Below are 11,344 nucleotides of genomic sequence, written 5' to 3' on the forward strand. Positions count from 1 at the left end.
CTGCAGCCTCCTAAAAGACAGCCAGTATCTTGAATACTTCCAACAGAATGATGCACAAAGCCCCAGGCGCTCAGGGAGTTGCAGGAGACAATATTAATATTTTAAAGCGCAGTTAGTTCTACCTCGAGAAGTGACTGCAAAGGCACCATGGGGACAGCTCTGTCTGTGACCGCTCCCTCACTCCTGCTAGGTTTGTGTTTCAGGGTCTGCCATGCAAACATGACCTGGGATCAGAGTCCATAGGATCCTTTTGCTCTCCTGAACCACTATTAGCAACAAAGTCTGGGGGAGTCCGAAAGAGAATTTGGGGCTAGTTTAGGCCTTTAAAGCGAACCAGTTTCATCAACTGTCTTATGATGATTTTATACAAGTGTGTTAGCTCTGACAATACTTCATGGTGCTTTGTTACTGCAAAGAGAGGAGCACAGCAGCTCTGTGGCTTTAATTATGCCAGCCACAGCTGGTTTAAAATTAACTTCCATTGTACATCAGAGTTGACACACTGTGGTTTTACCTCTTTTAGTGCAGCTTTGCTCCTGTGACCTAACAGGTGCCAGCCCAGGCCACACTCCAGGACAGACTTTGTGTGTCACATTAGGTGAGCTGCATGCTCAGACTCAGTAGTTGCTCTAGGAGCTGCAAATAGGTACCAGACAGTTCCTTGAGGACATGTTTCCTCCTTATGCTCTAAATTACAACCTTGTGTGGTTTGAAGAGATAATGGCAGAAGAGATGTGGTCATTCTTATTTCTCCTAGTCTAGATTGTTCAAGAGATGGAGATGGGACATGTGTGACTTTGACCATGAGCTCTCATTGCTGGCAAGCAACACCCTCTGTTTGGCACATCTGCAGCAGGTGGCCTTAGCCAGCAATTATCAATCACTAACAGGCCAAACAAGCATCCAGATCCCCCTGAGCACATGGCCCATGGTTGAGTAAGCAGAGGATGAACCCTTCTCCTGTGTCTAACATGTGCTGGACTATACCTCACAGAGGGCAGCTTACAGAACCATCTTCTTTCTGGCTCTAGATTAATTTTCCAGTGCAGTTCCTTTCCAGTCTTCTCATAAGAAGAATTTACACCTGTCCTTAATCCTTATCTCATCCTCACTGCAATTCTGAAGTAACCTGTGGGCTCTTACCTGCATTACCAGGCACCACTGTGAACAAAAGGCACAGGATGGATTGCTATGCACACGCAGCGGGAGCCCACAGGACTTGGAGTATCATTTAAGAGGAGTGAAGTATGTAACCGGTCTCAGGAAGGTAACAACCACATTAAATTGTTGCAGCTGTTGCGTATCTATTTCTAATCAGAAAGTTTCTATAGCCACTTCAAAACCTGCTTTTGTTTCTGAAAAAAATTATTTTTCTTGAACACTACCTCCTGAAAAACAAGCGGACTATGAAACGGTCTAGGAATTAAAGCAAATCTAAAGGCAATGCTCCTGAATGTTCCTGCAAAAAGCTAGGGATGTGCACACTGCTCCTGACAAACTGCCCACACTGAGGAACTGGAGAGCCCTAACCAACAGTAATGTAATTGCTCATGAGCGTATATTCACTGTATGTATTACATATCACCATGGCTAGAAAGAGGCAGGCAGGCAGGCAGGCAGGAAGCATCTCCCCACTCCTTACCTGTTAGTGATCGCAATGTTCCCATCTCTCATTGCATACAGCAGCGTCGCCATGCAGTAAAGCGTCTCGGTCACGTCCACAACAGAGAGGGTAGAGCAGGGTCTCTGCAGACACGCCATCAGCTTTTGGATATCGCTGATGCCATCAGAGAAAAGCACCATGACTGCAATTATGGCCCACATGTTCTCAGGCTGGTATAGGCAACAACAAGAAAGAGTGAGCAAAAAGCTTTGAGCCTTTAGGAGCAGGAAAACCCTGCTTCAACACTGAAACAATGCTTATGCCATAATGAATAGTTAAATCCTCTTCAGTTAGCCAGTACAGTACCAAATAACACCCCAAAGGGAAAAACCCTTAGATGCAAGAAGGCAGATATGACCTCAAAGCACTAGCACTAGTTGTTAAACCTGTTAAATAGATCAGTTAATAACCGTTAAACCTACCCCTGCCCTGCTCTGTAAATGCGGCAGTTTGTTGACAACGCAGACTTCAGCCTTTGAGAAGAGGTGATGACTCTTCAAACACTGGAGAACAGCGCTGGGATCTACATTCCGTCCAGTGGGTATGGCAGACACGCACCTGTGCAGAACAGGAACAGCAGCATTTGCAAAGAAGCCTTGTCAAGTGAGTTTACTCTCCAAGTAAATAATGTCAGGCTGCAGCAAGTTTAACCATGCCTTGCTGTGTGCCCCACAGATCTGACCAGATGCATTCAGCGATGAGGCTGCAAGGTGCTGAACTTGGATTTCCAATCCATTTTTGTGGTGAGAGGCATTTAGACAAGTAATTCCCTGTTCTGTTACACAGACATGTGCTTAAACACTTTGTTGCATCAAGCCCTTAGTCTGCAAGTTCCTTCTGGCTGTCTCAAAGTCTCCTTCCAGAAGATGGATATATCTTGCTCTTAACCCAATTTGACTCTTCTATTTGCACCATCTAACCGCCATACAAAATTGCCCTCTAGACTACACAGATCTGAACAGAGCACTTGCTTTTATCAGGGATCCGTCTTGGGCTTCGGCTTGCTGCTGAGCTCTGACTGATAATTTAGTGCGGGTCCAGGAAAGCAGCCTTTCAGGAAAGGAAAAGAAGAAAATACAGTGGAGATGGGAGGGACCAGGAGGAAGAGCTCAGATCTCACACCCTCCATGAGATACATGTATTTTAGCTAAACCCTGGAGATGCTGAGCCTGGCTGATCAGGAGATGGAAAAGCACTGCTGACACGACAGATCCTGAAATATAAAGGGATGCTAAAAGGGACACTTCAATTGAGTCTCTAGAACAGCCACCCTGCAGGAAGCAACCTTATAACCTCTTCTCCCAAGCTTGTTGTCAGGTGCCAGAAGGCAGCGACAGGACAGCCCAGCCTTTTTTGATTTTGTCATCTAACACTTGTCTTGGAACTCCCGGCAGCTTCTCTCAATTGCTGTACCCAACCTGGCTGTGCTCTGACGTACAGTTCCATCTCCAAACCCTTCCTTTGAGCCTCCAAATCCAGCAGCTGCTTGCTGACACCCTCTTGCTCAGGCTCCCCTCACCTCTTTCCTCCCTTGGTGCAACCACCATCTCCCTGCCCTCCAAGAGGCAACACCATCCAAGTCAAAAGGCCACTGCCAAGACTGTTCTTCTGTCCCCTCTTCTCAGTCCATGTTCAGCTTCTCTATTTTCTCAGACATTAGTACAAGGCTACCCCTGTCTGAGGCTTTGCAGCCTCTCCCTCACTTATCCACCCCTTCTCACTTGCTATCAAAATCATGGAAACTCCAGAAGGGACTTTGGAAGCCAACTAGTCAAAACAGGGATAACTTCAAGGTTTGGTCATTTGTCCAGCTGAGGTTTGAGCATCTCCAAGGATGGAGACTCCCCACCTCTCTGGGCCACTGTTTGACCACTCTCCTAATATCTAACTGCATTTCCTGTGATGGAACTTGTGCCCATTGCCTCTTGTCCTTTCACTGCTCACCTCCAAGAAGAGCCTGGCATCATGCTCTCTACAGCCCCTCATTAGGCAGGGGAAGAGAGCAATTAGATTCCCTTTCCATCTTATCTTCTTCAGATTTCATCCTCTACTTGTACATCACCTTGAATCCTGTGTTCAGTTTTGGGCCCTTCATTACAGGAACGATGCTGAGGTGCTGGAACGTGTCCAGAGAAGGGCAACAAAGCCAGTGAAGGGTCTCGAGAACAAATCCTACAAGAAGCGGCTGTGGGAACTGGGGCTTTTTAGCCTGGAGAAAAGGAGGCTGAGAGGAGACCTGATCGCTCCCTACAACTACCTGACAGGAGGTTGTAGCCAGGTGGGGGTCAGTCTCTTCTCCCAAGTAACAAGTGACAGGACAAGAGGAAACGGCCTCAAGTTGTGCCAGGGGAGGTTTAGATTGGATATTAGGAAAAATTTCTTCACCAAAAGGGTTATCATGCATTGGAACAGGCTGCCCAAGGAAGTGGTGGAGTCACCATCCCTGGAAGTATTTAAAAGATGCGTAGATGTGGCACTCAGGGACATGGTTTACTGGTGGACTTAGTCTTAGGTTAACAGTTGGACTTTATGATCTTAAAGGTCTTTTCCAACCTAAATGATTCTATGATCATGTGCTCCAAACAGAACAAAGAAGAGGAAAGGGGAAGTTTTTTACCTATTTCTAGAACCCTCCTAGTGATTTCTACTGTTAAATAATTTCTCCTTCCTCATCTTCCTGTATGTCTCCCATGTGTTTAGAAGACAAAGCCGTTCTCTCCTGGCAATTCACAGGATAAAACGGAAGAAGACCCAAAGCAAGGAAGGTCTGAGGATCTACAGGTACAAAGTCAAGTGCTGAAGTGGACTCACCTGATCAGCCCCAACACACATCCTTCCTGCTCCTTTGTTATGGTGAAATCTTGCAAGACCTGTTTAACTCTGTGCAGGGCCGTGTCCTCCTTCATTAGGTACCGATGGTAAAGCTTTTTCCAAGGAATGAACTAGAATGTGAAGCACATACCACCATCTTTCATCTCACAGCATTGGAAAACAGGTTTCTTGTGGCAATAAGCTAATCAACGTGACCTCCAAATAAGACCTAGAGTTCGAAAAGTCCCTGTAGCTTGATGAAAACATGTACCTAGCAGGAGATGGGGAAGGAAAGAGGAAACAGAGGAAAGGGAGAAAGACTCGTTCCTCATAGCCTGCAAACATGTCTATGAAAGGCTGTTTTCTCTAGAATGATGGGAACGGGTGATGCTGTTTCAGTTTCAAATGTCAAAGTGTTAAAGGAATGGGAATATTTTCAGCACTATTGCATAGAGCTGCTCTGAGTGGGGTCTGAGTGCTTAAAATCCCGGTGTCCATGAAGTCCTACCCTCCCACGGCCTGCTGTTTGGACTTCTTTGGCAAAAACAGACGGGACACTGCCTTTTAGGCTGTGTTACGGAGTGAAGAGCAGATTTGAGAGAGGACTTGAACACACTGAGTGTTCAATGCATGCATTTTCTATGCATTTCTCTAGCTCTTCAGGCTCAAAGGACACACGCTGTGCTGATAAAGCAGAGTGCAGGACACCTCCTGCATTGTGTCCAGCCTTACCCATGCAAATTTATCAGGACACGAACAAGAACTAGAACACCCACAAAAATTTGGGCTGCGATAAGTCCTCCACCACTCGAGTCAGGCTGAGACAACCTCTTTGTACAAGCTGAGGGCTTCCAGTGTGAACAGTGAGCAAGTCTAGCGGTGCCAGCTGCCTCCGAGCCACCTTTAATTGAAATGCAGAGATCCTCGCTGCGGCCAAAACAACTGCCAGTGGGTTCACAACTGTTTGTACTGCGAGGGCCTTAACTGCAGATGAACCAAGCTCCATAAAAACAGAGTTAAAGGCCTTTCCTCTAAACCCGTTTGACTACCAAGAGACGCCACACACGCAGGCTGGGAGACAGTGACGTACACCGGCCACGAGAGGACACTGCCCAGTCTAGTAGCCAGAATTTCCTGCATGGTCCCTGTCAGAAAAAAAGGCTGCAAGGGAAACAGTGAAGGGGGATTTTGTGGAGTCTTACAGAAGTTCTCTTTCCATGTATGGGAAGAATGCATCAAGGGAAGTTACCCAGTATTGATCTTCTGATACAGGTTAGCATCTGAAGATGCCACTGTGGTCCAGAAGACCAAAAAAATGACAAAAGACCTCATAAGAAAGGATGGGCATTAGGGAACAATAAAGGGATTTAAAGGAATGGAGACAGACACAGCATGGATCCTCCTACAGCAATACACGCACCCACAAGACTAAGGCAGAACAGAGCAGTAGGATAAGGGACAGGCGACAGGCTCAAATCAGTATCACAGCAGTCCTTACCAGTGGATCATTCACTATGTCCCTCCAGCAGCGACACACCAGGCTCAGGTTCTGATACAGATCAGTCACTGGTAGGAAAGCAAAGATGTTTCTGAGGACTTCAACAGGCAGCTCGTCAATACTTGCCTGAGGCACTTCCCAGTTCCGAGTCCCCAGGAGTCCATAGTGTGCATCAGGGACTGGTTCAATTTCCATATCATCAAGTTCCTGCTTGATTTGGCTGCGTTCCTGCTTGATCTGGCTGTGTTCTCGATGAAGCACCATTGGCTTCTCAGGCTCACCCCAAAAATCGTGCTCTGGCTTGTGAATGCCTGCAGCTGCAGTGGACAGAGGCCGTTTTCTGGATCTTTCCCTGGGAGCTGGTACAAAGTCCTCATCCTCTAGAAGGGAGCAGGAATTGCTGCTGATCTCCATCACAGTAGAGACACTGCTGAAGGAATTATCAGGTCCAGTGAAGATGCGATCCAGTAGCTTTTCTTTGTTTCTACAGTTCTTCATTCCACCAGCACCTACTTGTGTCTGAGAGATCCTGAAGTAATCAGTGATGTTCTTCTGCTGACCTTGGCCTGCAGAAAGAGGAAGAGCATGAGTGAAGTCAACAGAAACAAGTGCAAAGTGCGCTGCTGCTAACTGAGCTAACAAGGAGACCAGAGGTTGTGTGAGGTGGTAGTTATTTCCATGGGGTTCCTCACAGATGTATGAGCTTACTACAGGTGAACTGTCCTGCTTCATATTCCTTCTCTGGCAGCCTACAGAAGTCAACAGAACAACATTCATCTCTTTGCACTGTCCACATAATCTGGGCACTGTCAAGGTACACCTGACACCTCCACTGGCTTCTAGAAAAAGATATGGTCTGCATAACAATCTCTCAGATCAACAATCCTTAGCTAACATAACACAGTGGATGCCTGTTAAAAAGAAACATGGCTGCACAATAAATTTCATGGGAGATACTTCCACTAGCCAAAGAAAGAGAAATAGGAAGGAAACAAAATGCGAGACCTGAGTTGTTGTGGTGTCCCTCAGACTGAGGTTGGGTTCCCAGGGGTTATTTATTGTTCTTAACCCAGTGAAAGAGAAGCACACCAAGATTTTAGAAATGCTTCAGGATTTAACTACTGCTCTGCACCATGAGAAGCTCACAGCACCAAGCCTCTAGCAGGCTGTTCCTACCAGAGTATAAGAGACACTAACGCCTTTAAGAGGATAAACAGCCATTTCTTGCAAGATACTTCCTGGCTGCAATGTCAAAAAGCACTGGAGACCATAAAGAAAACCGAAACTTGGCAAGAGACTGCTCTCAGCAGCCTCTCCTTTCTCTGACAGACATGCAGTCCATGTAGCACACAGACTAAACTTACCAGCACTGATAGTATTCATTCTGTCTACCTTCTAGTCTGCAACATATCCTGATACTTAGCTAAGAGGCAACTCGAGAAGAACAAAATCACAAGCAGCTACTGCTGATTTTAATGCATTTTATTTCTGGATGCTCATGAAGGCATAGCTTAAAGAGGTCTGATTTGCAAGATGCTGCTTAAAAAGAACAGCTTCCTTGCTAATGTGCAAGTCCAATACCCTAAAACCTGAAGCATCTAAGATGACCAGATTTTTAGAAGTGAGCTAGCCAAAGATACTGCTGATATGAAAATGGAAAAGTATGCCTATGAGCACAGAGTCTAGGACTCTGGTGTCTTGTCCCAGCTCACCAGCAGACATTCTCTGTGAAGGGAGTCAGCTCGCATCAAGGTACAGAGAGATTCACAAGCCAGCCAGGGAAACACTGAAATGTACCTAAGTCTAACCTTCCACACAGGAGCTCAGGAATAACTCAGGATGTTTTTTCTTTGCTTTCTACCTCTCTCCTCGCCTACACGTGCGTGTAGTGTCTCTTGTTGTTACACAAGTTTTGAGGCTGGGCCTTTAACCCTGCAACATGAGCTATTTGAAAGCAGCTGTTTCACCTTCAGTTCGAGCCCTGAGCCCTGTTGTGTGCAGATTAGCTCAAAGTCTTATGAACCCTCAAAAGTCTTCCAAAGCTTTGGCACTTTTGAGACCCACGTCTACAAGTTGTGTATCCCAATGTTTCCCACTCCCAGGAAAGTTGAAGATCAGTAATATCTGTCAAGTGCTCAACAACACTTTTGCAGTCCTGTATAACTAGACAGCTCATTATTATTTAATAATTGTCTTAAAGAGCATCTAGAAGCAGGATTCACATCATTAACAGTGCCTAATTGCAGTGGCTGTAGCGTTCTTCCCAGAGAGCTGCGGTTCTCCCCAGGTAGTCTCTGACAGCTCAATGATAGAGGCAGAGAGGCATTTCTGGTGTGAGGAGAGACTAAATACACATGCAAAGGCAAACTCACTCCCCCGTAGAGGGAAACAGTCAAGGCATCTTTTTTTCTTGCCACTTGGCTTTGTGGAGGCAGAGATTAAGCCCAGTTTTGCCACGCACCACTCAAACCCGACCAATTTCTTCTATTTGCACTCACCTCGCCTGCCATTACTCTCCTATCAGCACAAATTCAATGACAGATTACACAACACCCTTTTGCTCCACAACACATTAGTCTTTTTCTCCCCCAAATCCCTCAGCCTTTGAAGTACTCGCCATCAGCGTACCTCCTTGATGTCTCCGTGTCTGGTGGGTGGGATGGAGGCCCCTGTTTACAGCTTCTCTACTTTGTCTTTGTCTCAGTGGCTGTGTCAGGGAGGATGAACCTTCTGCGCTCTGTGCGAGAGCTTTGCAGTCGTCAGCCGTGAGATGCTTTTTTTTGAATCGCTTCACTGCTTTGCCAACATGCAAAAAAGAGACCCCCAAAACAGTTAACAAACAACAATATACAGTCCATGCTTTTAACGGACGCGTAAGTACACAGTTTCAGCCAGTTTCTCTGAATAAATCATAGCAGAAGGTTGTACAACGCTCCGGTGAGGTGCTAAGGAGGATAACGCATCATGTCAGGGCGACACCTCTGCAGTCACTGCAACAGCAACATCACCCCAGGTCCCCCATTCCTGCATTGTACAAGGGTTTGGAACAAAAGAGAACGATGTAAAATCAGAATCCATGCAAGTTTTGCGGCCTTCTCTACAATACCATAACACGGAGGAAGCAGATACAGGTATTTGTGTAAATGCGAAGTATCACCAGGAGGCTGCCAAGGAAGCCTGTGGAGGCTGAACTGCGCAACCCCCTGCGAGAGACGACAGTGATTTGCCCAGGCGAGGTCAGAGCCAGCATTCAAACACACAAACTTGAGCCTCTCGCAAACAGATCCAAGCTGGGATCCTCCACTAAGAAGGAAACACAAACCATTTGCAACACAGCTCTTCCCCATGAGAAGGACAGTTAAGAAGCAGGACAAAACTATCTGAAGAGTTATTTTAAGAAAACCTCACTTGAAATTTGCACGAGCTCCTCTCTTCCATACACGGGACAGCCAGCAGAAAAAAGTATAAACAGTGCAGCTTGCTTCTACCAAAAATGCTCACAAGAAACCGGAAACCATGGCCAGGGATGGGCTTCCTTCTGACAGAATTATCAGCAAAAGACTGGTTTCACTTTTAGTTTATTAGTACACAGTACTGTGGAGGATAAACTCCTCTAACGTGTTTATGGCAGCCACAAAAGCAATTGACTGATCTGGTACAGCAGCATCCAAGGGTCAGTTTGTTTCATTACACTGCTTTCTCCTTTTCACCCATGTCAGCTCGACAGAGCGGCATTAGAAGCACCCGCTGAGCTCCCCAGGGAGGCTGTTTTCCAACATCCCATGTTCCTTAAAATATGGCACATGAGGCAAGCAGAAGAAAAAAAGCAATGCAAGACAGTCCCGTGGCATTTAGGGACATGGTTTAGCGGTGGACTTGGCAGTATTAGGCTTACGGTTGGATTCGACAGTCTTAAGGGTCTTTTCCAACCTAAATGATTCTATGATTCTACTTAAAAATGGTATTTCTCACTTGAAATTTTAAAGTTTACTGGATTAAACAGCACGAATCACTGAAATGCCCCAATTCTCTTAAGCACACGGTCCTGGCAAACGTCAGAGCCGAGGTGCTGGCTCTGTGCCCGTTCCTGGAGCTGTTGGACACAAAGGTCTCACGTAAGATCGGATGTAGGGCTAGGGGCAAAACCTCTGCTCCCCCACCCCAGAACAGCAAAACCCCCAACATGCCAGAACCATGGCAGAGGGTTCAAGTCCAGAAACCCCACACAAGAAGGTGACCCACTCAGTCTTCACCTGCGTTCATCTTTCCTGCCTTTTCCCCAAGATTCTCCACAGGTGACAGCAGCGGACACAAAAGTGCTGAGTGAAGGTTGCGTCGCAGGGCCCCGTCACGGTTTATGGCTTTGATCCCGTAAGGAAGGTGACGGGGATCGGAGCTCGTCAGCCACCAGAAGACGCCCCAGCTGTGAAGCGAAAGGATCAGCCATCAGCAGCAGCCGCAGGGGATGGGGGAACCTCAAGGGGAACAAGAAATATTTGGGAGGAGAAGGCCAGACCTGCTCCACTCCCCCCCCAAGCACGTTGTTTCCAAACCCTTTCCCCACACGGATGCACTGACCTTGTGCCCCCCAGCATGGCACCCGCACGAGGAGGCCCCCCCACAGCCCAGGGCTAGCCCCCCTGGCCAAGAACAGCCCCCCCACCCCATTACCACCACCCTCCATAGCCAAGGGCACTCCTCCTCTGTGCCCCCCATCACCAAAGCCCCCCCCCCCCATGCCAAGAGTCCCCCCGTCATGCCAAGCTCCCCCCAAAGTCAAGGAGCCCCCCCCCCATTACCAAGCCCCCCCACTAAGGGTCCCCTCATTGCCAAGCCTCCCCCCCCCAATTACCACCCCCCCATTACCGAAGCCCCCCCCATTACCAAGGCCCCCCCCCCCAATTACCAAGGCCTCTCCCCCCTCATTACCAAGACCCCCTAATTACCAAGGGTCCCCCCCCGATTACCAAGCCCCCCCAATTACCAAGACCTCTCCCCCCTCATTACCAAGACCCCCTAATTACCAAGAGTCCCCCCCACATTACCAAGCCCCCCCAATTACCAAGGCCCCCCCCACTATCAAGCCCCACCCACCATTACCAAGGATCCCCCCATTACCAAGGCCCCCCCCCCTAATTACCAAGGGTGTCCCCCCCCCATTACCAAGGGACCCCCGTTGTTGTGGTGTCTCCTCCCCCCCCCCCCGTTGCTAAGGGCCCACCCCCGTTGCTAAGGGGAAGAGTCCTCCCCTCCCCTCCCCTCCCCTCCCCTCCCCTCCCCTCCCCTCCCCCCCCCCCCCCGGTGCTCACTCCGCTCCTGACGCGCCCGGACGCGCCACCGCGTTATCCCCGCCGTTCCGCCGGCCCCGCCCC

At 48.1% G+C, this 11,344-nt stretch overlaps 1 protein-coding gene across 5 annotated transcripts in view; it reads right to left on the reverse strand.

Annotated features, from left to right (window-relative positions):
* The window catches only part of FBH1 (F-box DNA helicase 1), a 29,171-nt gene extending 17,836 nt beyond the window's left edge, over nt 1–11,335 (reverse strand). The window contains exons 1-7 of one of the 5 annotated variants that reach the window (XM_049813752.1): nt 11,282–11,335; nt 10,226–10,447; nt 8,601–8,765; nt 5,973–6,538; nt 4,475–4,605; nt 2,086–2,221; nt 1,643–1,833 (exon numbers count right to left, since the gene is read on the reverse strand). In XM_049813752.1, the coding sequence (XP_049669709.1) occupies nt 1,643–1,833; nt 2,086–2,221; nt 4,475–4,605; nt 5,973–6,538; nt 8,601–8,765; nt 10,226–10,235 (1,199 nt within the window). In that variant the 5' untranslated portion in view covers nt 10,236–10,447; nt 11,282–11,335. Of the gene's footprint in view, nt 1–1,642; nt 1,834–2,085; nt 2,222–4,474; nt 4,606–5,972; nt 6,539–8,600; nt 8,766–9,380; nt 9,481–10,225; nt 10,619–11,135; nt 11,159–11,281 lie in introns of those variants that run through there. The other 4 variants (XM_049813753.1, XM_049813754.1, XM_049813756.1 and 1 more) reach the window with 4 other exon arrangements.
* Nucleotides 11,336–11,344: the final 9 nt, after the last annotated feature.

This window comes from Accipiter gentilis, chromosome 11 (assembly GCF_929443795.1).
Source record: "Accipiter gentilis chromosome 11, bAccGen1.1, whole genome shotgun sequence".
Taxonomy (NCBI): Eukaryota; Metazoa; Chordata; class Aves; order Accipitriformes; family Accipitridae; genus Astur; species Astur gentilis.